Below are 24,064 nucleotides of genomic sequence, written 5' to 3' on the forward strand. Positions count from 1 at the left end.
AAATATGGGCCCGGAAAGCATCTCCGGGGTAGAGCAGCCCAGCCACATCCTATATTGTGCACTTACATAACATAGCAAGATGCATCTTAAATTACATCTTTCTGTCTGTAATCACCCCCCTGGAAGGCTGCCAGGGCCGCGCTGATACATGGGAACCATCTTCCAATTTCCAGGCTAAATTCACTGATGGCTAGTTTACAGAATAACCACTTGCTCCCAAGCCAGCGTTGTCCTTTGACGCAAATGGTGCTCCTCCCTCCTTGGTGTTGAGCTTCTCTGCTGTGTTTATTGACTGCAATTACCTTCCCTCTCAGCCTTTGTTTTGGTGCCCTGACTAAACCTGGCTCTGCTAATCTCTTCTTCAAGTAAGGTCTCCATTCCTCCTGTTATACTAACAGCCCCCTTTGCACCCAGTGCCATTTTAGTTAATTTCTCTTGAACACTGGATGATCATGGCTTTATCCAAACCTCAGCTGAGATTTTTTTTTAAACTCTCTATCTTGCTCTGAATACAGTACCCCACCTATGGTATCTCAAAATGGCAAAACTGGTTGCCTGCTTCTGTCAGGTGAGAAGGCGATGAGGAGGAGATTGTGGAATAAATGTTTCTAACCCCAAATGGAGGGAGTTCCTCAGGACCGCTCTTGTTTCTGGGCTGCTTCTGGCTATAACAACCCCTCTCTTATGTCACAAAGAACCAGCCCTGCAGACAAGCAAAGGCTTGGCAGAGGTAATGCGTCACGGTAACAAAATTTTATCCCTGTCAAAATTAATATTTGGAGAGGACCCAACTGGTTTTAAGAACGTTGCAAATCAAATGAAAGCCACGCATCTCGCTGCAAGGAGCTGATTTCCACATGGGGTGAACCAGCAAAGTGAAAAGCAACGTGAAGAGCTGGAGCCAAGAAAGAATGGATGCTGTGAAGCTGAAGGTTATTTAGTTATATTACACACCTCTTGCATATATCTTTGCCATACTGATATTTACAAACCACCTTTTTCTATTATGTAGAGTACATTCTGCATATACTACAGCCTCGTGAATGTTCTCTAAGATATGGAGGGTGTTAGTTTCACACAAAACGAGAAGTCTTGCTTGGCCAGAAGTGGTACACAACTTACTTTTCTGCTTCTGCAAATGGCAGTGTCACATTTCTGATACTTCCTTTTAGTTTATGCTTTTGAACAAACTTCCCTAAAACATTCTCCAGTTTAGTCAACACGAGTAGCTCTGAACAAAAACGGTAGCACCTGTGCCTGTGGAGCTACAGGATGGACTCAGACACCCTTCAGTAGGAGGTTCACCTATATTTGTTAGTAGGGGCCATGAAAGAGGAATGATTTTTTCCCCAGAGCGGAGTTCTGTTGGACTGAACGAGAGAATAATTGCTTTGAGTAAGCTAATCTGGTTCACGCAGCAGTGTGCACATCTCGTCATATGCAAGCTGGTTTATGACACAACAAGTAAATAGCAGGGTGAGTCTGCTACTGATGGCACCGTACCCTTTAAAAAGAAAAACTGCTGAGGTTATTCATGGCAATATTAAAGTATTATCTGCTGAGACATATATGTGAATCAAAGAAATGTATTGTGCCTTCAGTAAAAAGATACTTCTCTCTATAAAAATCTCCTTTTTGACAGAGCCAGCTGGAAATATTCCAGCTAAACAGATCGGCTTAGCAAAATATTTTGTGAAAACACCACTCGTTCAGCAAACCTCCTGCGACCTCCCAGTGGCCGTGGCAATCAAGTTCTGGGCCCACGGCACCTCTCCTCACGGTGTCCTCCTGCCTTGTCCCCACATGCTCCCAGCACGTTGGCTGCCCACCCCCGGTGTCTCCATCAAAAGGGATGTCCCTTGTTCGCTCACAAAATTCACGCAGCCTGGCTTATGGTGCAGAAATGTTACTGTGGGGCTGGGGAGGCGAGCTCTGCATATCCAGGAAAAAGCACCGGAGCATTGGATCCCTGGCCACGCTGCTTGGCAATGACATGAGGGCTGCCAGTGGCCACCCGATGCTACCCTGCTGGTCGAGGAAGGTGGGAGAGGTGCTGATAGGCAGGGTGCTGAGCTCTGGTGGCACCTGCTTGACGTGCTGGGCATTTTGGGATGGAGAGGTCAGGTGGTTAGTCAAGTGGGAACATGATGATGATACGTGTGCTGAGGGAACAACAGGGAGAGGCAGACGCGGCCTGAGAGAACGTGAAAATGTAGGCATTTAGCAATGCACGAGGGGAAGGGCTGGCGAGTCTGGGATCCTGGGAGCCTGTTTATCTGTCCTGGCAGGGAGAGGTGCGCACACCAGCTAGGATTCTCCAAAGCTCCCAAAAACTGCATTTTGCAGCAATGAAAGACGGAGGCACAGCCACAGCCCTGTGCCTGCTGCCAGCCTCTGGGAAGGGCTGCCCTGCACACGCTTCTGGCTCTATTAACCTATGGCCTGCTAAGCCGATTCAAAAGTGGAAATATTAAAAGTTGGGGCAGGATGCAGTTGTAGCAAGAATAAAGCCATCTTAATTCCCCACGCTTAAACACCGCCCTTGACTCCACTCCTGCGTTTCCCTGGTTCATGGGAACCCTGATAAACTCTGGCTGGTTTTGGTGGAGAGAGATTACGATAGCAAGGACCTTGAAATGTCTCCTCAACAAAGCGTATTGCACCTGGAGGAAGACAAAAGGCTGGCTTGTAACAAAATAATCTGTCTGTCTTTATGTTTCTTGCTAATTCAAAGAGCTGATCTCGACATGATCTCTGTTACTTTGCTGTTGGTGCTAGTTCTCTGCTTTGGTTAAAGATCTGTCAGCAATTTTATTACAGACTCTTGTTTCCAGGGATTTTAGTCTTGGTCATAAAAGCGTGGTCCCAGCTGAAACTTAACATATAAGATTACAAAATTTAAAAAAAAAAAAAAAAAAGAAAAGTGAGCAAGCAAGCTCAAATATTTTTAAGGCTATAAAAGCGTAAACAGAAACAGAAGCATGCAGCTTAACGTGATTACAATGATTGTTTGTTTTCCCCAGACAGGAAAAATTACTTTATTTTACTTATTTTTCTAACCTATGGGTAATTAATAAATCATTAGTTGGAAGCATTCTTGGGCTAATTTGAAAAAAAAAAAAAAAAGATTGAAATTATTTAATTGTACACATTTTTTGGATGATATTCCTAATGCCCTAATTTACTTATGTTATTTATTAGCTCAATGTTATTGCCTCAGAAAGAATACCTTCTCAGACTTACACCTTTAAAATATTTCTGTTGGCCCTAAAAAAATCGTACTATAAAGGAACCATATAAATTCATATTTTTAAAACTCTTGAATTATGGATCTACCTACTCCAGTTAACACTAACCACTGTAAAACCAATAATTATGTATTTACCGTCTGGTTTAGACTGGTATTAGAAGAAACTCAACCGTAATATATACAGAGAGAGATTTACATTTATGGCACATATAAATTTCAGTGCTCATAGAGGGTTTTACCTAAACTTTCATAAATAACAACCCAGAGCAGCTCGCACAGCTCTATTTTCTTTTCCTCTCTATGCAAAGGAAGGGGTGAGTTAAGGATGAAGTGTTAGCTGGCGTTTGAGCTCTAACTGAATTTCCTTACTCTGCGAGCGCAGGTCAGATCCTTTGACATGATACGCTTGGTACTTGCACAAAGTAATCTTTCAAGTTAAAACATGTGTGATGTGGTGGAAGCCTTCTCTCCCCTTCGGTTCCCCTTTTGTCTGTGAATTGGTTATGGTTAGATCTTTTAAATGAACAGGTGTACTTGCTCGCTTTTTGTGATACGAAAGAAGCATAAAACTCGATTATAGCAATTTATGGTCTCTTAACTTGCTTGGACTTGTATCCACGACACAAGCAGCTTTATGCTCAAATTCAAGACTTGGTAAAATAGGAAGTCAAAATTAACCTCAATCCTTTTATAGATGAAAACCTCAACAAATAAACAGTGGTTTAGTGGCATGGCAACCTGCCCCTTTAAATCCAAGAACTAGTCTGAGACGTCTATTTTGAGTTAGTTTTGCTTTTTTAAAAAAAAGATAATTGGACTTGGATGAGCAGAGGAGTAGCCTGTGATTCATACCAGCGTGAGTTAAAGCACGGCGCAACGCTACTACTGAGAAGCTAGCAATGTATGGGCTTTTTGTGCCTTATGCCATATACAAAGCACCCCATACTCTCTTCAGTGAGAGTTTTAATAAATGTGTTTCATGATGTGAAGAAGTACATGCCGGTATGGCAATAGGGTGGAAAGGGTCAGAAGCATTTAATTTTGGGGGCCTCCCTTCTGAAACATGATGCTGTTGAGTAAAAATAAAAGGCATGAAAACACCCTTACTCCCTAGAGATCTCCCATGAGACCAGCCCAAAAGCCAGCCCTACTTTGAACACTGAGCAAGACGCGATGGCGCTGTAGCTCCTTGCCACTGCAGCCCTTTTGCCTTGCTGCAACAGTGGGATAAGACAAGCCCTATAAGCCAAAAGGTGCCTGCAGCAGAAAGAGTCAACATCAAAGAGGCTTTGGGTTTAGGGTTATTTCACTAGTAGTGACTGCAGCCTCAGCAAGTTGCTCAGGGGGCGTCTTAGGATAACATCTAAACTGGAGAGGCAGAAGCAAAGGGGAACTCAGGGGAAGCTTTGAGGGGGGTATCAATGAGGAAACACCAGCAGTTCAACTGGTACCGCCTTCTGAGCTACATTCACAGGTGAAATGCATTAAAACCGTGTTCATGAAGAGCAAAGCAGAGCAACGTACTAAATTTATTACTGGAGAGAGCAGCTGAGCCCCCAGACGGGCGTGAAGCCGTCCCAGCGAGGGACCTCCACATGGAACAAGGGAAGGGGGATACGCACTGCTGAACCCGATACTCTGCTAAGCATATAGTGTTCCTGAGAAGCCGAGGAATGCACGTCTGCGACCGATACCTCCACCCACGGAGCTGCAGGCTGCCGAGCAGCCGCAACAGCACGGGCATTTGCTTTTGCAGGAGCTGAGCTGCATGGAGGGGAATCCCAACGTGGTCTGCTCTACAGATCAGAAAACCGAGGGAGGCTGGCGAGGTGCAGGGTGAGACCCAGGAAGGGACACTGTGTGGTCCTTCCACCTTTTTGTTTGCTTGTTTGCTTTTTCCCTGCCTCCTTTTAGAATACAATGTATGACAATGTGTTGGTTTATTTCCCAAGCTTCTCAAAACTGCCTGGTTCTGCTACCAGTGAAGTCAACAGGTTTGCGGTAGCTGTCACTGGGCCAAAGACCTTCCTGGTCCTGGGAATAAAAAGACGCAGCAAGCATTGCATTCTGCAAGGGATAACCTTCTCTGTATGCAACAAAGAGTAACCCTGGCTTTAAAAAATAAATGTTGAAAAAAGAACTTATTGCAGGAATTGCCGGTAACCCTCTCCCCCCAGCGCACCAGCAGAGAACCTCAACTACAAGAAGAGCAGAAGAAAACTCCACTGGGAACAGCTCTCACTACAACAAGTACCATGTTGCACCCTCGCTTCGGAGGCATCTCACTACAAACCTGCACCTTGATATACATTGTGCAAAGTGTGTTATCAGCTATCATTACATAGTGACCTGATTCTCTGCTTACAAAGTTCCAGCAGATTTCAGTAGCAGATTTGATCTTACTAGTGACAGACTCAACTCCAGCAGTGGCAGATAAGGTTTCAAACTGAATTGCTTGGTTTCATTGGCATCATCCAAGCCTGCATCTCAGAGGAAATCGGACTCCAGAGTCACTGTTTGGCAGGTTTTCATTCAAATACAACCCAACGGATAAGCACCAGCCCCAGAAATGAATTCAAACCAGCCTGCCCATATTTAGATCTTGTCTCTAAGAGGGGACAAAGCACTTTGTAAAATTCTCTTTGCAACTGTCTCTCTGGGAAAGGTCAAAGCAAGGCATTGACATCACTTCTCTCTCATTCAAGCACACAATTAATCGATAGCTACCCATCAGGAAATACACCTACACATATGAAAAGGCCTATGATAATGTACCTTTGCAAGAAAACAGACTTGCAAGGCCTCCGTGTGTCTCAGGACAGCCAAAAAGAGAGACAGGGGCAAGGGGGGGAACGCCTCCGAGCCCCATAGCTCTCAGCAGGGCCAGGCAGGCGCTGGGCGAGCAGGGGGAGGATTTTGGGTACTTACCCTGAATCTGACTCTGAGGCTGAGGGTTAAAAGCAGTGGTGTGGTTCAAGGAGGCTCGTGGGTTGGGTGTGGGGGCTGGGTGGTGTGGGCTGACCCTCATGGCCGTACGACGCAACTGCTCCAGTTCACTCAGGCGCTCTGAAAAGGACAAGCTCCCGGGCTTTGTCTGCTCATCTAGTTTCTGACGATGTCCTATTGTGGGAGGGGGGGGAAAAAGATCAGAAAATCTCACTGATACATGAGGTCTGTTGACTTTTTTTCTTTTTTTCTTTTTTTCCTTTTTTTTTTTAAAAAAAACCCCTCATCCACTGGCAAAGTACCTAACCAGCTAGCAGCTATCTGAAATTAAACTGAAACCACCTCTCTGCAAGAACATGAGACACAAACAAGTCATACATTGAAACCATATCACAGGGCAGCCCAAGATGGCCTACTCTGAAAAAACAGGTCCACTGAAAAGTGCAATGCCTTCCTATTGCACCTCAGAATGGGAGAGGAAGCATTTTCGGAAGGAGTAAAGTCTGTTGGGACGAGTAAAAGGAAGAAAATTGTGGTGGCCCCTGTGCTAAACCTGCATTGGAGTAACTCATCAGAAATTCAATCTCAGACTGTTGTGAAGTACCATAATTAGACAAGTACTATGGGGCTATAAAATAGTAAACCCAAACAAGTCCCAATTTTGGATCTTTTAGCAATGGTTTTATAGACAGAAATAGGCAAGAAACACCAGAAGCTGGCAGAATTGCAGCTGGCGGGTCATGAAGTCTCTCTTAGTGGAGTTTCCAAAACACAAGGTCCCACCAGACATCTGAATCTAAGAGAGCAGGTGCTGACATTACAGTGTAGGCCAGTGCACAGAGGAGTTAGCTTTGGCCATGTGCATGCCACGGGAATCTGCATGCCCTAGGGCAGCCCTTGGAGTATGGGGGAACAGGGAAGGAGCTGGAAGGCAGCACAGCATCAAGGCACAGCCAGGTTCAGCTGGAAGGGCAGAGACCTTGTCTTGTCATGAGCAGGACTGGTTTCAAGATAAGCTTTAGCTAGCAGCAATGAGCAGTATGCAAGGAATAAGGTAATGCATTTCTAACTGCTGCCCGTGAGTGCTCTCTGCTCTGGGATCCCATGTGTAGCCTTGTCACAAAATGCCACGTTGCTCAGTAACCTCAAAGACTGAGTACAGAGCATACGCTAAAGATGTCTCATATCTCCTTTTCCTCCAGTCCCAATTCTGCACTTTGCATTTGTCTCAAGAAATCAGCTTCCTTGCGAATCTTTGTGTCTTGTCCCTTCTCCTGTTTTCCTACAGGAAAGGGCACTGATACCCTGACATGAACACATCTCCACTGTCAAGTCCAGAGGCCAAATTTAGTTCTACTTGCTCCCTTAAAGAAGGTGGCATTATCCATGGTTTCTGCCAAATACCATAGTTTTCTGACTGTCCGTTCCTGATTTTCATTGTCTTTCAACAAAGAGTTGCCTTTGGCAACTCTCTGTGCATCTCTCAACCCTCCACACAAGGAGATGGCCAACTCTGCTCCTGTGGCAAGTCCTCTGTGAGCTCGCGGCTGCAGCAGAGAAACAGACTGGCACAAAACTCCCCCAAATAATCCACATGTCCTCGTAGTATTTAACGTTTAAACATTTATAAACGCCCAGCTTCCAATTCTGCATATCGGTGAATAAGCAACAAGCGATCTCTGAAAAGGTCTGTATGTCCCTTCCTCTACAGTGTGCTCTTTCATGCCACCCTAACAGCTTAATCAAGACACAGGACCATTTTATACACTGAGGGGAAAATGTACATTTAAAAGCAGTTCCCAGTAGCTGCATTTCTAAAATTAAATTTTATAACTTGTATTATGGTTCCAAATCGCAGTGGCTCGGCATTTCTTCCTGTTGCCAGGCCCTTTGGCACAGCTTGAACTGTCTCAGATTCCACACTGTGCTATAAATTATCCCAAGAGGGGGAAAAAAAATTAAAATATAAAACGACATATTATATAGCAGTGGTTTCATCGTTAAAGAGACCCATTAGGGCTTCCAAAAAAAAAAAAAAAAAGGAAGGCGGGGAGGAGAAAGATGAAAAAGACTTTTATCTGACATTCTGGTGGGTCAAGAGCAAACGCTTCATTTGTCAGCAGTGCAAAGCTGGACACTGCCCCAAGCCTCAGGCTCCTGACACCGGACTTGAACGCAAACACGCGGAGTCATACAAGATGTGTAAAATACCTCATACATTTGGATTAGTGTAAGCTTCAGCGGGCTGAACCAAAGGATTGCAGAGCCAAGACTCAGATCCTTCCAAATCCATACCCCCGGTGTAATTTATTCCTCATTTTGAATTCACATCTGCCATTTTCTGCTTTTAAGCCAGCAGTTTGACCTCCCTGTACCCTGCTTTCTCCTCTGCCGGCCAGGCGCTGCCCTCATGGCACCCTGCGCTGCGGCGGCCCGGCCTGGCCCTAGACTATACCACGGCCTTGCGGCCTTGCACTGGGCAAGCAGTTCCTGCGCTAAGGGCTGTGCTCAGGCCAGCGAGGCAACAATTAACATTCCCCTCTGAAGCTCGTCCAGGCACTACATTTGTGCCTGAATTAATGAATGAACCAAAGGCGCAGCGTCCTCCCGAGGCCACCACGGGGCACGCTGCTCCCAGGCCTACCACCACACATCTCTGCATCACCCATCCACCAAGCGAAGCGCCTGCCCTTGCCCAGCCCCAGATTTTGTCAGTTTGGGGCATTGTCGGAGGGTGTCTCAGCTTGTAGCTCCAAACATTGTCACCTCCAAAAGTGACTTTCCACCCCCCCCCACCAATCAAAAGACCTATCCAACCTTATCTCCCCTGCCGGCTGCTGCAGGTAGCAGCACTGAACCTGTTTTTGTGGTAGCAAATTGAAGAACTCTGTCAGAAAAATATAACAAATACAAATGGTTTTCCCAAGCCACTATAAATGCACAGGCAGAGCTTTGCTAGGGTGACTTGTATTTTTGCATTTATTAGCTTTACTTTGAAGTTATCCTTTAAATATCTTGCTTAAAGAGCAGGCAAGTTGTCCTCGGCTCACCCCTGTAAAGCACAGGACTATTATTATCCCCATTTTACAGGTGGAAAACTGAATCACGGAGAAATGAGGTGACCTGCCTGTGGTCAGACAGCGAACCTGCGGCAGACGCCTGCCTCCTAGCTCAGCACTGTGCTCGCATCACCAGCCTTCACAGAATCACAGACTCATGAAGGTTGGAAAAGATCCTTAAGATAACCAAGTCCAACCATCACATAACACTACCAAGTCCACCACTAAACCATGTCTCTAAGCGCCACATCCAGACATCTCTTAAATACTTCCTGGGGTGGGGGTTCCACCATTTCCCTGGGCAGCCCGTTCCAATGCTTGACCACCCTCCTCCAGAAGAAATCCTTACCAATATCCAATCTAAACCTCCCCAGGCACAACTTGGTGCCATTTCCTCACATCCTAACACTTGTCACCTGTGAAAGGAGACCAAACACCCCCCTTGCTGCAACCATCTTTCAGGTAGTTGTAGACAGCAATGAGGTCTCCCCTCAGCCTCCTTCTCTCCAGACTAAACAACCCCAATTCCCTTAGTTGCTTCTTGTAAGTCCTGTTTTCTAGTCCCTTCACCAGCTTTGTTGCTCTTCTCTGCACACGCTCAAGTACCTCAATATCCTTCCTGTAGTGAGGGGCCCAGAACTGAACACAGTACTCGAGGTGTGGTCTCACTGGTGCTGCATACAATGGGATGATCACTTCCCTGGTCCTGCTGGCCAGCTACTTCTGATACAGGCCAGGATGCCATGGGCCTTCTTGGCCACCTGGGCACACTGCCTGCTCATGTTCAGCTGACTGTCGACCAGCACCCCCAGGGCTTTTCCTGCCAGGCAACTTCCCAGCCCCTTTCCCATCTTTGAAGAGGCGTGTACAGACCGTTGAGGAAGAGTGGCAGACGGGAAAGCCGTGCACCTAGTGCCACCAGTCCCAGCACCAGGCAGGGTGAGGGAGAAGAGTTGCCACAAGAGGAGGTGGCATTTTTGCCTCCTGCTCTTGTGCTCCCTCTTGTCTGGCATTGCAGAGTTGGAGGTTTTCCATAGAATAAATGTGGCAATAAACCCTTTGGCTAAGCCAAAGGGTTTGGGAGCTTCTGGACTCTTTTCCTTATCCCTTTCAAATACTGAGGTCAGGCAGACTTTTTTACACAGAATATTAAATGAGGAGTGTAGAGAAAACATTAGCTTTTCTGATACTTTTACAGCAACACGACATGAAAGTGTTTTCCCTCTTAATGGGAGGGAAACGCAGTTTTATAGACTTCAAGAGGCTGTGGAGCGCTCAGCTTGGACAGAGGCCACCTGCTTGGAGCTCTGGACGCGGAAGCGACCAGAACGACGTGTCTTGGCAGCCCCCATCCTGTGCACATCCAGGAAAGGTGTGAGGCCCTAGGTGCTCCCATTCTGCCCGACGAAGCTACCGAAATTCCTGTGTATGCTCGGTAGGAGACTGCTGTAGTGAATTGATGCACTTCTTTCTTTCTTTCTTTCCAGTTTTGACGAGACAAGCACACTCTTCTGTCACTTGCTCCCATTCACGCACAAACCTCGCAGTTTGGAGGTACCCCAGGGTACAGACCTGGGGCCAGAGACACAACCAGGCAGAGAAGCCTCAAGTTTTCATGTATATAATGCACGGGTTTTCTGCCCCAAATCAGCAGATTGTACTTGTGTGTGTGTGGATAGCACAAGGGGAGCTTATTTAAGCAGAGCCCTTTGTCCCCAAAGGGAGCAGAATACCTCCCTCTCACTCCTCTGCATCCCTTTTTCCAAGGATGGAAATAGAGGATTTCACAACCCGTGCAACCCAAAAAGTGGTTTATTCACGGGGAAAACGTATCTGTTCAGGCTTTGCCAAAGTGGGGAGTGTCTGACCAGACCCAATGCTTTGGTTTAATGAAATCTTGCCACTTTGGAACCATTTTGGAACTTGATCCAAGCATCTCCAGTTTTCAGGGCTGTTTGTGTGCAGGACTTTGGTTTGGCTCCAGCTCTAGCTGGGTAGAAAATAAGCCATGTTTCATTGTGTCTAGCTAATAAAGTGGTAAACATTGTTTTGTACCATGGAGTTAAAATAAATCCAATTATTTTGTACATAGTGAGGAACGAGAAGAAAATCTGCTCTTTCACATTATTGTAGGAAGGCAGCACATGCTTTTTAGTGCAAAAATAATATAATCTTGCAAACAAAACTGAATTAAAGTATAGGACTTCTACATTTCTACAAAGCTGAGTACTGCAAATACTTGAAAATCATCCATCCTGCTGAAAAAAAAAAAAAAAAAAAAATTTTTTGCTAACAATGGAAATAGTGCCTTAAGTGCATAATATTTTTCTATGTCCCAAATGTCCCAATTGTAAAATAATTTTCAGTCTTTTCCCCTGATTTGCTGTCTGCACAGGAGCAGCAACTAATATAACACCATTTACTGTGTTTTAAAGCAGACCTGACTTGATCCTGCAGAGATGTATGCACTAACCATTGTTATATGGCAGCCCATGGGGTTCTAGAAAGTGATGCTTGAAAATGAAACCAGCCTGAAAAGTGGTTTCCTCCCTAGCCTCCATGGTTTGGAAAGGACTTATACCACATTTGGGCATTACAGAGATCATTGCAGGACAGCACTGGAACACACCAACCTTGTACAGTGTTAAAAATATAATGTAAAATGTTCCTAAAAAAGGAACTAGACACACTGTAGGATGTTTTCCTTCTCCTCAGTTAAAAATATTGCTGCAGTGAGGAGAAATAATGGTGATGGCAGTCAGAGCTTCAAATAGACTCATCAGCAATTATATTTTTTGGCTGTTTTTCTTAAGTACCGTGCAAGGAAAGCCTTATTTCCAGACAGTAGGAAGAGCATGGCAGACAGTATATTATGCTAAACATTTCTGTGTTGTGTCTGTAATTACCGGCAGAATCAGTGTTGGTCACCGGACCCAACCTGACCTTAGGCTCGAGGTACTGGGAAACACATGAATGAGACTGGACATTATGCACATGCACCATTCCCCGGCACAATGAACAGCCTGACATTCAGATGGCCTTCAAAAGCCGAACACCAAATAACGCCAGCACTGCATAATGCCAAATACAGACGGACTGACACCAGGAAATGTTTCCAGCTGTGCTTCTTCTATCAGCTCCCTGGCAAACCTCGGGCTTTCTGTGCCTTTATGGAAAATCTGTTTGTTGCTCTCAGTAACTGCAGACATACTAGACATTTCAGGTGTGATCCTTTGCTCAGCATTTAATTTTTCCACTCGATAATCCAATTTGGCTGTATGTTAAACAAGTGTCCGGTGCTGCCAAGAAGGCACACCAGGATTCATGCGGCACATTTGCTGCTCTCCAGTAGCTCCCCTGGTGCAGACCCTCACCTGTGGGAAATGTGAGGCAGCTGATGGCAACTCTGTTCAGGTTCCTCACCCCACACTCACTGCACAGTAGCGACACACACGCTGGCAGCTCCTGCTGAGCAGCTGGGGTACATTTTTTCCTACATTTTTTAACAGTAGTTAAATACTCCCAGTGATATTGTTTTTCTTACGGCTTCTTTTTAAAAACAACATTAAAAAAAAAAAAAACAATTCACAAATAGATGCTATGGATAGAACAAGCTACAAATTTCTAACAAGGAGTCCTTCTCCAGGATGGGAGAGTCAAAATCAAGTCCGTCTTGCCTGATCTGCAATAAAAAATGAACTTCATTTTCCTATTTTCCATATGAGAGCCCTAAATATAGGCTGGGAGCCCATCTCCCCCCATTTCTATAGGTATTTCATTCTCCAGCTGCAGTGAGAGAGCCCACATTTTGAGAACAGGAATGGTGGGTGACGACAGCACTCATCCAGGAAAAAAAAGCAAAACCTGGGCCTTTTGGTCATCCTCCTTCCAGCCAGGCATGCTGAGTGCACGACTATGGGCAAGACTATGGGCTGCTCAGGGCTGGACCTCTCTGCTCCTGACAAACACTTGAAAAGTCTCACATTCATCCTGAGTTACAACAGCCAGTAAAAGCAATCTTGGAAATTGCTGCAAGACAGGAAAGATGCTTTCTCCCCTCCAGCTCTGCCGGTACAGCTTGTGCTGTATTAACAAGTAGCAATACACAAACATGCTTCTTCATAAATCCTAACAACAACAACAAAAAAACAACAAAAACCCACAATTATTTTTCTTGCCATGTATCCACCCTGCCATGATGATCCTGACATACAGGTGCCCTCGATTTTTGTTGTCAAAATGCAATTATTCTGTGGGTTCATCTCAGGAATTAGGTCACCTCAGTGAAGTAAAAGTAAGGGAAGTGTGTGTTAGGAGTTTTGAGGGAAGAAGTTGTTCATGGAAGTTAAATTAGTCTGCAAAATTATACCCTTTACCTTCTTTTCCCTTTCCCCCATGTTGATGTATACGATCCAGAAATCCTGACTCCTTGACAAAGTTTGAATGACTCCCAACTTAAGCAGCACATTGCCAAAAGCCTCTTTTGTTTCTTTATAGTTTGCATCTTCCCACACGTACAAACTGCCATAAGAATACCCTCCAGACATGGGCTGAGACATAATAGTTGAAGATATGGATGAGAGAGGAGGTGCAGAATGAAGCACAACCAGCCAACCAACAACTAAGCCAGCAACCAAGAAAAACATAGGCACAAAAAGAGACCTCTGTCCAAAGAAAAAGCTGCAGAAACAGAAGCCTCAGACAGCAAGGACTTATCAATCGTTTGGAGGTGGTTGTCCCTCCACTGAATGCAGGGGATGAGCTTCCTAATTCAGGCACCTTAATTAAATGCACAGACTTAGGTGGGATGAATCTGGGCCCCCACCCTCTCAGCCAGGGTTGTGCAAAGCAGGGATGCTAGCATTTGCCTTCCTTGCAGTGCTTTTGAGAGGACAAATGCATAGAAAAGTGTGTTGCACCAACACAGTAGCACTGAAGGACAGAAACTCAGTTCATCAGCCTACTGAAATACCTTCAGACAGTAGAAAGACTCCCCAGTTCAGCCTCATATAGAGTTGAACAAGAGACCTAGAACTTAATGGTCAAGTCCCACGGCTCACTGTTTACATAAACCAGGGGAATCTGTCAACACAAAACTAGATTTACCCTCCATGGATATTGACTGCACAGGCTTTGAAGACTTGTGAAAAACTTTGCTCCTGTCCAAAAAAAAAAGTATGTACCCAGGCTATGTGCTTCCCTTGAACTAAAGACCTTTGCTTTTAACAAGGCTGGTGACTGGTGTTTTCACACAATAGCTGAAAATACCTGCTTTTCCAAATAAATGAGGTTGAATATTTTTATCTGTAGGTTACTAAGCAGTCCTTCCTCTGTACTAATGCTCCATTGTGCCTACACAGAACTGCAGTTCACTGAAAGCTCATAAATTTCATGCAGTTCTGCCTAGTCTTTATTTTAGGTTCTTGAACCATTTTTATTTTTTTTTTTTGCTTTCCTCATTTTCTTTGCAGCTGCAGGGAGATATAGTAAGCTACTGTATAGCATTTTGAAAGCAGGGCCTCTGAGAAGTTTCCAAACTGCATACAAGCAGGTTATTCTTTGGCTTGTTTTCTTTGGCTTGGTGTTTGCAGTGCAGAATGAGTCAAACAGTATTAACTTTCAAGAGGGAAGTGGTGTGGTCAACCAAAACTGTTTGTGGCTAGATTGCGAAGATAGGTAGAGCAGGTAATGAAGAACAGCCCATAATGCAGGGTGTAGGTAGGAGAGGCAGACAGACTCAGACAAACAGAATCCTTAATAATTAAATCAACATGGTCGCCTAAATTTTTTTCTGCAGCTTTATGTGCTGAGGTTATGACACAGCCTGACTCCTCTTGACTGGTCAGCCTGCAGAAGATGGCCTGGTGCATTTTGCTTAATAGGCTCAAACAACACCACTCTGCCAGGGAAGAACAAAGGTCTGATGCTGATGAAAAAAAAAAAAAAAAAAGTATGAAGTATGGACTTTTCATTTGTGGCTGATTAAATACTTTTTCACGTCTCCTCCCATTTTCACAAGCTGTTCCTTATCTGCTCCACAGTTAAAGAAGGCAAGGGAGATGATGTTTCCATACTTCCCTTTCCTTAGGATATGTTTTGGATATTAACAAGCACAATGTGCTGTAATGCTACAGACAACTCTCTCCTACGATTCAGAAATCAGTGGACGCAGCCTCTCCCAAGCAATTCTTTCCCTCCTGCTTTGCAATGACCCATGCAGCACTGATGTTCGGACAGTCTGACCAAGATTCATCAACAACATTACCAGATAATGCATTTAATCATTACAATTCCCAATTGCAAAAGACAAGCAAAAAACAAGGGCACAAACTGAGATCCAGAGCAAAAGCCCTTTTTGCATTCATTACAATGGGTGACAGAGGATGAAGCAAAAACCTGCCGTGTTTTCACACGGGCCTACAGGGATGGGACTGCTACACCTTCAGATAACCCAGGGCAGGTAAAGTGAGGAGGGACTGCAGCACGGGTGGAAATGCCATACGATTGATCCCGCATTTCTCTTAAGTGCTCATTTTGTTAAATCCCTAAGAAAGGCAACTTCTCAAGAACTGAGGCCTCAGAAAGTCTCTGTATGCCAGAAGCTCGCTTGGCAAATGTGAGTGCCTGACCACTCCTGCATGGGGTGGAAGCTGCAGTTCCCAGGGGCACATCTTGCATTTTCCCTCCCCTCTCTCCCACGGGAGCCTGAGGAGGAGACCTCCCTCCCTGTGGCGTCCTGCTGAAGGAGGGGTGGAAGGGATCAGGCTGCAGAGGTGGACTGCATTCATGTCCTGCTGCCCTCCCATGCACCCCTGAATGAAACCGCCTCTGCTGCTGGCAGCACAGCAGGCATTTGGTGGCAAGCCATGGATGGGGCAGCGAGGTTGCCAACAGATGCTCCAACAGCACCGCTTGGCTGGCTAACCCCCTTCTAGGAAGGGCAGGGGTTATATGACACCCTCGAAACCCCAGCAGGTTTGAACTAGAAATCCACCATTCCCCAGCTCATGCAAGGCCCGGCAGCTGCTGCAAACCTTTCAATTGCTGACTTTTTGTGTCTGCCATTGAAAGGCCACCCTTGCTGAAGACAACGGGATGGATTCAGGACCAGACTCACAATTCTCTGACTTAGAGCACCACCAACCCACTTCACTGGAAGGAAAATTGGCATGTCAATGAGCTAGGGTCTTCAGTGGAGACCAGCAGATAGTCACAACCCTGTGATGAACGTCAGACCTACTGGCTGCTTTGGAAGCATTTTCCTAAGTAATATACAATCACCTAATTCTGCTTTTGTCACAGCTACAGAGGACTTTCCCACTGATTTCAGCAGAGCTAGACCAAGACTGGATATATTTGAAAATCCATCATGCAAACATAGGTAAACACTTAAAAATACTCACCATAGTCTTTGTAGCCACTCAGCCATTAGGCAATAAAATAATGAATATTCAATGCAAAAAATAAATTGGCAAAGACGAGAAAAGTGAAAGAAATTAAAAAAAAAAAAAAAAAACAACAACCTACAAACCTCTTCTCAATTTAAAATCACCGTAATTCAAGAAGGAAAGAAAAAGAGCTGTGTGGGATTAAGTGGCTCGAACAAGGAACTGAAATAATTTCTAGAGGACCAGGCTAGTTGTATTGCCATTCCTAGCCTACCCCACAAGAACTCTGATTTCCTCTCTTTACCTGCTTAATGTGAGGAAGGAGCTTGTATTGTCAACACTTCTATCTACCTTTAAAAGAAAGAGCTCAATAAATAGGCAAGCAAATATATATGAGCTACCACACCCCCAGAAAAGCAGTCTGTATAGCAATGCTTGACACAAGATTTTGTATTTTGGCAATTTCATTAAGCTAAAATGACCAGTTCCGTACCCATGTTACCTAACATCAACTCTCCTCACTGACTCAGCAGTGAGGCTGATAAATGCCAGGGAAAATAATCCCCAAACCATCTTTTCCAGGTTGAAAGGAAGTGTCTACATCACAAAACCTCAAGGATATTGGTATTAAAACCAGAAGGGAAATATTGAGTAGGACAAAAAGGATGCCCCCATCACCAGGGAATGCTGAGCATTCACATGTTTTGTAATCCTTTGCATATCTTATGGAGAACAAACAGCACTGTTCTTAGGAGCAGTGAGTTCTGTTGTGTAGCCTGCTTTTTAACATCCAAAGTCAGATGATCCTAAGCTATACAATGGTCTATGATGTATGATGGTCCTGCTCTGGATCCATTGCTCTATAGAGATGCACACATATGCATGCAAAGGCAACCAACAACACATGAACCCATTCAGAGACAGTGATGCACTAAGTCACACTGCTCGAATTCGGGCTAGAAATGTTTTGTAACTTCAAGCTGCTGTAGGCTTGCACATTACCATTGCACAAGCTGACTACAACCGTCTCCAGAGCATGCTCATAATTTAAGCACCCGTCCACCCACTCACCAGGCAGTGTCAATGAGACAATGGGACGCAGGGCTACAAATACACACGGAGAAACAGCACTGCTCTGCCACCGGCTCTGCTTGCAGCCCATCCCTTTCTTTTGTCTACACAAGATTTATTTAGATTGGAACCTCTCAGGGGTGAGTGTCTTAGCCAAGATTTTTAAAAAGTGATTTGCACATTTGGGTTCCTATCCTCAGAGGGCAGTGTGCTGTGGAGTGTGTGGCATGCAGCTAGTGTTAGCAAAGGCAAAGAGAGTCCCAGCCATGCTCGCTTTTCAGTACAGGGACATGTTATATAGACAAGGAGCTTGAACTGCCACATTTCCCTCTACATACTTTCTACTTTTGAGTAGTTTTTACGTACTGTACATCTCCAGGTGAGTGGAAGAATCTGGTAAGCCTTCACTGAAATTTATATGGTGGGTGTCGTCCAATGCCACAATGATTCATGTTCTCACCATTTCTAAACTGTTCTTTGGTATATGTTAGTCTCAGTTTCCAGCAGATGGAGGTACTTGCAGCAGAAAGCAAGCAAGAAATGAAGGCATTTCATGTTATTTCAGGTCACCAAGATGACGGGGTTGGAGAACAGTTTGGCTTTTCCTTGCAGGAGAGGCTGAAGGTGAAGGCATTCCTTCCAAGCAGCTACAGGCCAAGGGTTTCTCCAGGAACTTCACAAGCAAGCAGGGATCACTTCAGACCAAGATCTGAGGGTGCCCTCAGCTGTGGTTGACCACACATGTGCACCTCATGGCTAACTCTGCTGGGAGGCAAAAGCCAACCTCTGTCCCTGGAAAGGCACTTCTTGGGCCAGCAGCTCTTAAAGCACCTTCTCCAACCCTGCTCAGCAAAATTATTCTCTCTCTCTCTGTTTTGCAGCATCATGCTCTTTGATACAAGGATGCCAAAAATGTTTTTGGGAAAACCACATATCCAATATGGGATAATCACATTTAATGCACAGCTTAACCTTGGACAGCTCAGGGCCACCAGGGCTAAATCTATGCAGCCTTTTCATTCTGCAAAGTTTTCAGGCACCTGGTCCATTAGTGTTTTTTTCAGAGTTATGTAGGTTAAAACAATTCAATGAGAAAAACAGAAAGAAGCAGTCAAAAGAAGAAAAACCTAATTTTTGAGCAGACATACACAGTAGGTCAAATGGCCTAAGGGAAATATTTAATTTAAGAGTCATACTATTTCTACCAAGTTTCCCAACCAAAAGTATTTTCATCAGGAGCACTACTCTTGATCTGGTTACTGCTAATGATTTCCCCCATGGACTTAGCTCATAAAAACATAAATTGCTTTATGAATCATAGAATCATAGGAGTTGGAGAAGAAAATGATGGGTTAGGTCATCTTGCCCTTCTCCCTGACAGTGCAATATCATTTCTTTTTATAAAAAAAAAATAAAAGATTGAAAATAAGCACTTCCGTAAAGCTGGAGAATGAAAATACTAAGTTCAAAAGAGATTTAAAAATACATAATGAATGCAGTGGAGGAAGAGCCAGATTCTTAAGTACCTTGGCTCTCTCTACATACCATGACAATTTGATGAGAAGTATCATCTGGATAGGCACAGTCAGAAATTCAATGGCAAAAAAAAGGCAATGGTGTAAATAATGTACACAAGTAATTATCACAGTTGTAAATGCAAACTGCATGGTAGTTACATATGCAAATAGGCTGTTGGGCAAAGAATTGGCCATACTTTGTACATTGTGACCAAATGTACAATGCAAGAACCCATAGTCTGAAAACCTGGACAGCCAGGCCTTTCTGCAGACAGGGGAGGTGCACACCTGTGATGCAACACACCGTGTTATCATCACATATCGTGATATCTCCACACATGACAGTGAGCCAAAAAGTCCATGCTCTGTATACTTGTTTTTGGAGCCTTTAATTTGAGTATTTTTCTACTTTCCCAAAATGTCTTCAAATCCTGCTTTGCATTACTTTTTGAAGTTCTTTTCCCCAAGAATGCATAGCTGAAGAGGCTGTCCTTTTTCATTAAAAAAAACTGGTTTTAGAACCATTCTAATTCTGTCTCAGAAACTGCTCTTAATCTATCATTCTCTGAAGACAAAAGAAAGAAAGTGTTTCTCTTATTTCTTCAGTTAATCAGTCTAAAGGTGTTTGGTTTTGTTTTAAGTATTTTTACAACTTGTCAGAGTAACTAAAAATTGTCCTGGTATGAAGCGCTGAATTCTGTTTCAGATTGCCTCCCTCCTCAAAAATGGCACCTTAACTTCCAGTATTTTTTACAGGCAACATGGGCACTCACTAGATTTCAGTCTATCTGCAACTGTTATGGACAACAACAACAACAAAGTAAATGAACTAAAAGTAAATTGCTGGAGTTTTTTTTTGGAGTTAAGTATGCTTTTTTTCCAGCGGTCTGCAAGAAAGCAGTATCTAATTTTGATCCCATTGCTACCTTCCTCAGATTTCTTTCGAATCAGGACATCTTAGAAAACACAGCTCAGTATTTCTGCAGTTCCTTCAGGTCAGGAGAGAGAGTGAGTCATGGATCTCCAGGCACGGAAGTTCCCAAATATTGATCACTGAAGCAAGAAACACTCCTCTAATCTAGCAGTTTTTATTTTGATTCCTGCCTGAATGCAAGAAGGCTGATATCATTTCAAAGCTTTTCAGGACACAGCATGCATGTGCTGATATGACCAGCCACAAATCTTACACATGAGTTTGTACAAGTAGCAGCCATGCAACCTATTTTTGTACAGGCTGCAAATGCACCTTGATCTAATCGGGTCAGTGCAGAACAGGATACACCCACTGAGCGAGGGCATAAAAAGAAATGTATAGCCCAAAACAGACAGAACTGTCTCAGAGCCACAAGTTACTTGGAGAGAATGAACTCTGAGTTTAATTACTAGAAATTGGTGACGTGATGCTAGCTGGGAAAACTGAGGTAAGGGTTGTTCCAAACATGTGAGGAACAAGGAAGGGAGAAAGCACTGGGTACTATTTCTTCCTTCCTTCGCAGCATGTGCTACATCCCTTCGAGCCACCCGGTATTTCAGTCAGATGTACCAGGAGGACAGCAGGGTCCAGACTGACTGCAACATCCGCCACAGTTCAGAACCCCCTGGTGGGAAGTCAAGCTGAAGGACTTTGCAGCCCACTTACAAGTGAAAGGAGCATAATCCCTTCTACCTTGCGTCACGAGTGACTTAGCGATAAAAGGAGCTGTGCATTCCTGCCAAGGTGGGGGGCTGACGTCTGCTCACAACACACATAAAGCCTCCTCGACTATGGAGCTCCTTTATACCTCTGACTTGCCTACGACAAAGTGAAATCATTTACAAGGAAGCTTTTATATACATTTGAGTCAGGAAGATACATGTGTTGCTTCAGAATGTATTATATTTCTACTTCCTTTTTAAAATGTAGAATCTTATTAAATATTAACTACTATAGCAACTGAAGAATTGATTTAAAACAGTAGGTATGCCTGCAGGATGGTTTTGTTTCTAACTATTCTAGCAGACTCATATTCAAACAACTAATGCTTATTTGTTGTGTGCAAACTATGAACATGCCCAGGTAATTGCATATGCAAATCAGTAGCTCGCATATACAAATATCTATTTTATGTGCACAGCTGCCTTGTTCACCGGGGATATTTTTCATGGACAATCCAACCACAGTTTTCAGAAAAACAAATGCAAACTAAGTAAGAAGCCTTGCCCTGACAGCAGTATTTGTTTTAAAGTCTGGCCTCACATCCAAAAAAATATAGGGCAGAAACTTCCATTAAATGTATGCAGCACCACGACACAACTCAGACAAATGAAGGCTCTGGAAGAAAATGTACATGAAAGATAGGAGTTTTCTAAGCTATTTTAACTCAAGTTTCAAATCATTCTTTTTTTCCACCACTCAATTAAGTAGCCCAGAGCCGTAAGTCTCATTCTCTAGTGGGTGTTTGAATCTTACTGCTCTCTTCTCCCGGGACGACTCCACTTAAGCAACAGCCAGAACTTCTGCCAAGTGTGCAGGAGGAGTGAAAAACTAACCACAAACCTCAATTTGCATCAGGGCATTTTGATAAAAATATGAAAATTCCACACACGGGCTAGTGACTGAGGTTAAGGATTGCCTCTGGTAACAGGCAGAGCATGTGCTGCAGGAGCATTTACATCTGCCTATCTGTTCCACCCTCACCCCACTTCCATCCCAAACAAAGCAACCTTCCCTCTTCAACCTCACAAAAACAACTGCGTGTGTGAAAGGTGTGGGCAATTCCCTGAAGATACCAAATCATTCATCTTCTCCTTATAATTTATTCTTAAAAAAAAAAAAAAGAAAAAAAAAGAAAAAAAAAATAGGAAAGATTGCCTGTCTGTGAGAATGGGTGTTCCAGTGGGGTAATTGCATCTGCTTGTTGGAAGCACTACTCTCAGCAATTACTGTTTTCCCAAGTTATACCAAGGAATGAGGCACAGTGAACTCTACAATGCAGCAACCAGGTGTCCTCTCTCAGACATTTATTTATTTTCGCAGGGTGGCTGAGCTTGAAAATTTGGATCAATGACATATTGGTTTCCAGTGCTTTAAAGCCCTCTTAACATCTGAAAGGCGAGGCTAGCAAGAAATGATGCATAGGGCACTGCCCACCTTTTACCAGCATCCCTTTTGTCAGCTTTTGGGTACGATCCAAATCATCCCTGGGTAGATACTTCGTAGATGCAATGCAATTCATATTCTGGATCAGCTGGGCACCCATGAAAAATAAGGCTTCAGGAAGGCATAATTAAAACCATTCATGGGACAGCCTTGGCTTGAGGCACCTCCACTGCTCCACATGCACTGGATGTTGCTGCATTTCATGTGGCTGGTGAGGAACTCCTGTACTAAACCATCAACGTCACCTTTTGCAAATGTTGTTGTTAGTTCACTTACTTCTGGGTTCACGAGGTCCATCCACCGTTATCTTGATGGCTCTGTGGTACGTGGCTACTTGTGGAGGGTTCGTGAAGACTGTGATGGTCAGCGTGAAGCTTTTCCCTGCACAGGAAAAAAGGTTACTGAACACACATCGAGAAAAGGTGCACTCGTCCTTTCCAATAGCACCAGAACACTCCAAATGGCACCAAAACACTTCAGCTGTCCATATCTAAAGACAGATACAAGCACAGACAGTGTGGTGTATAACCTCACCACTGTCTGCTGCTTGATGCATTCCCTCTGTGGCAACTGCTCAAAGCATTTGAAAAAAATAATAATTTATATGTAAATGATCTATATTTTGTTTGTAAAATAAGGTGGTTACCCCTAACAGTTGTAGTTTATCTGATCTACTTGACTACTGGTGCATTATCTGTACTTTCTAAAAGCTGTTAGTTCAGAGAGGCTTGGAAATTGTGGCTGACTCTTCCAAAACTGCCACAGGAATCTGATCAACAGTGCTTGTTAAAATTAAAGAGAACTGGGTGCTCAGGTCCCCTAGGCAGATCGTAAAATCCCATGCTTTGGTGTTGAAGCTAGCGTTAGATCAATTCCATATTACGAACCCTTTAAAAATAATCTGCTACTGCAATGCCAAGAAACAAGGGAATGGAAAAAATAAAAAATCCCCGCTGCCTGTCTGCAGAGAATTAAAACATGTTATGAAGACATAGCGGAGCATTATGCTTAGTTTCTCTATTATTCAGTAAGAAAACTGTGAAGGCCTTTTCAAAACTGCATGCCACAGCTCTGAGTTCTGAAAAGTGCTCATTTGGATGGCTGCTGGGGAGGCTGGATGGTTTTGTATCCCCTTGTGACTGTGATGCATTCAAATCCTGCTACCTCTGATTTGCTTTTGGCCAATGCCAGCATTACTTTAGGCATTTCCTCAGTAACAGAAGTAACTTTCTCTATCTTTGATAAGACCTCATGTATGTATTCATTACGACTTTGGCCTGGACAGCAATAAAAACATTGGCTGTCAGCAGGTTTAGCATCGTTATCTCAGCATCATGGCAGACTCAGACACTGGCAGAAATCTTCATTATCAGTCAGAGACATCAAGGGCCATCACCTTGAGTTAGATAACCAGGAACCGTTGTAAGAATATTGAGGTTCTTCTCCTCTGGACACATGCTGTGTCCTTCCCATACAGCTCTGCCTGCTCATTCCATCGCTTGCCTCCAGCCCTCCTGAAGGAGGAGTTTATTCCCTCCTAAGACCTCCCACTTCTATAGTTTGCTTGGTTTATCTATATAAATAAATATAAATGTAAATGTAAATATAAGTATAAATGCCTGCCTCTAGCAGCAATATTCTCCCCCTCCCTATGCACATTTACTTGCAATTCAATACTTCTCTTAATGCAATTC

At 44.0% G+C, this 24,064-nt stretch overlaps 1 protein-coding gene across 6 annotated transcripts in view; it reads right to left on the reverse strand.

Moving 5' to 3' along the window:
* Nucleotides 1-24,064, reverse strand: part of RUNX1 (RUNX family transcription factor 1) — a 179,606-nt gene that overhangs the window by 48,750 nt on the left and 106,792 nt on the right. For 5 of the 6 annotated variants that reach the window (XM_050715657.1, XM_050715656.1, XM_050715651.1 and 2 more), the window contains 2 exons: nt 22,647-22,751; nt 6,179-6,370 (listed from right to left, as the gene is read on the reverse strand). In XM_050715657.1, coding sequence (XP_050571614.1) covers nt 6,179-6,370; nt 22,647-22,751 — 297 coding nt within the window. The remainder of the gene's footprint in view (nt 1-6,178; nt 6,371-22,646; nt 22,752-24,064) is intronic. The other variant, XM_035545878.2, reaches the window with a different exon arrangement.

This window comes from Cygnus atratus, chromosome 1 (genome assembly GCF_013377495.2).
Source record: "Cygnus atratus isolate AKBS03 ecotype Queensland, Australia chromosome 1, CAtr_DNAZoo_HiC_assembly, whole genome shotgun sequence".
Taxonomy (NCBI): domain Eukaryota; kingdom Metazoa; phylum Chordata; class Aves; order Anseriformes; family Anatidae; genus Cygnus; species Cygnus atratus.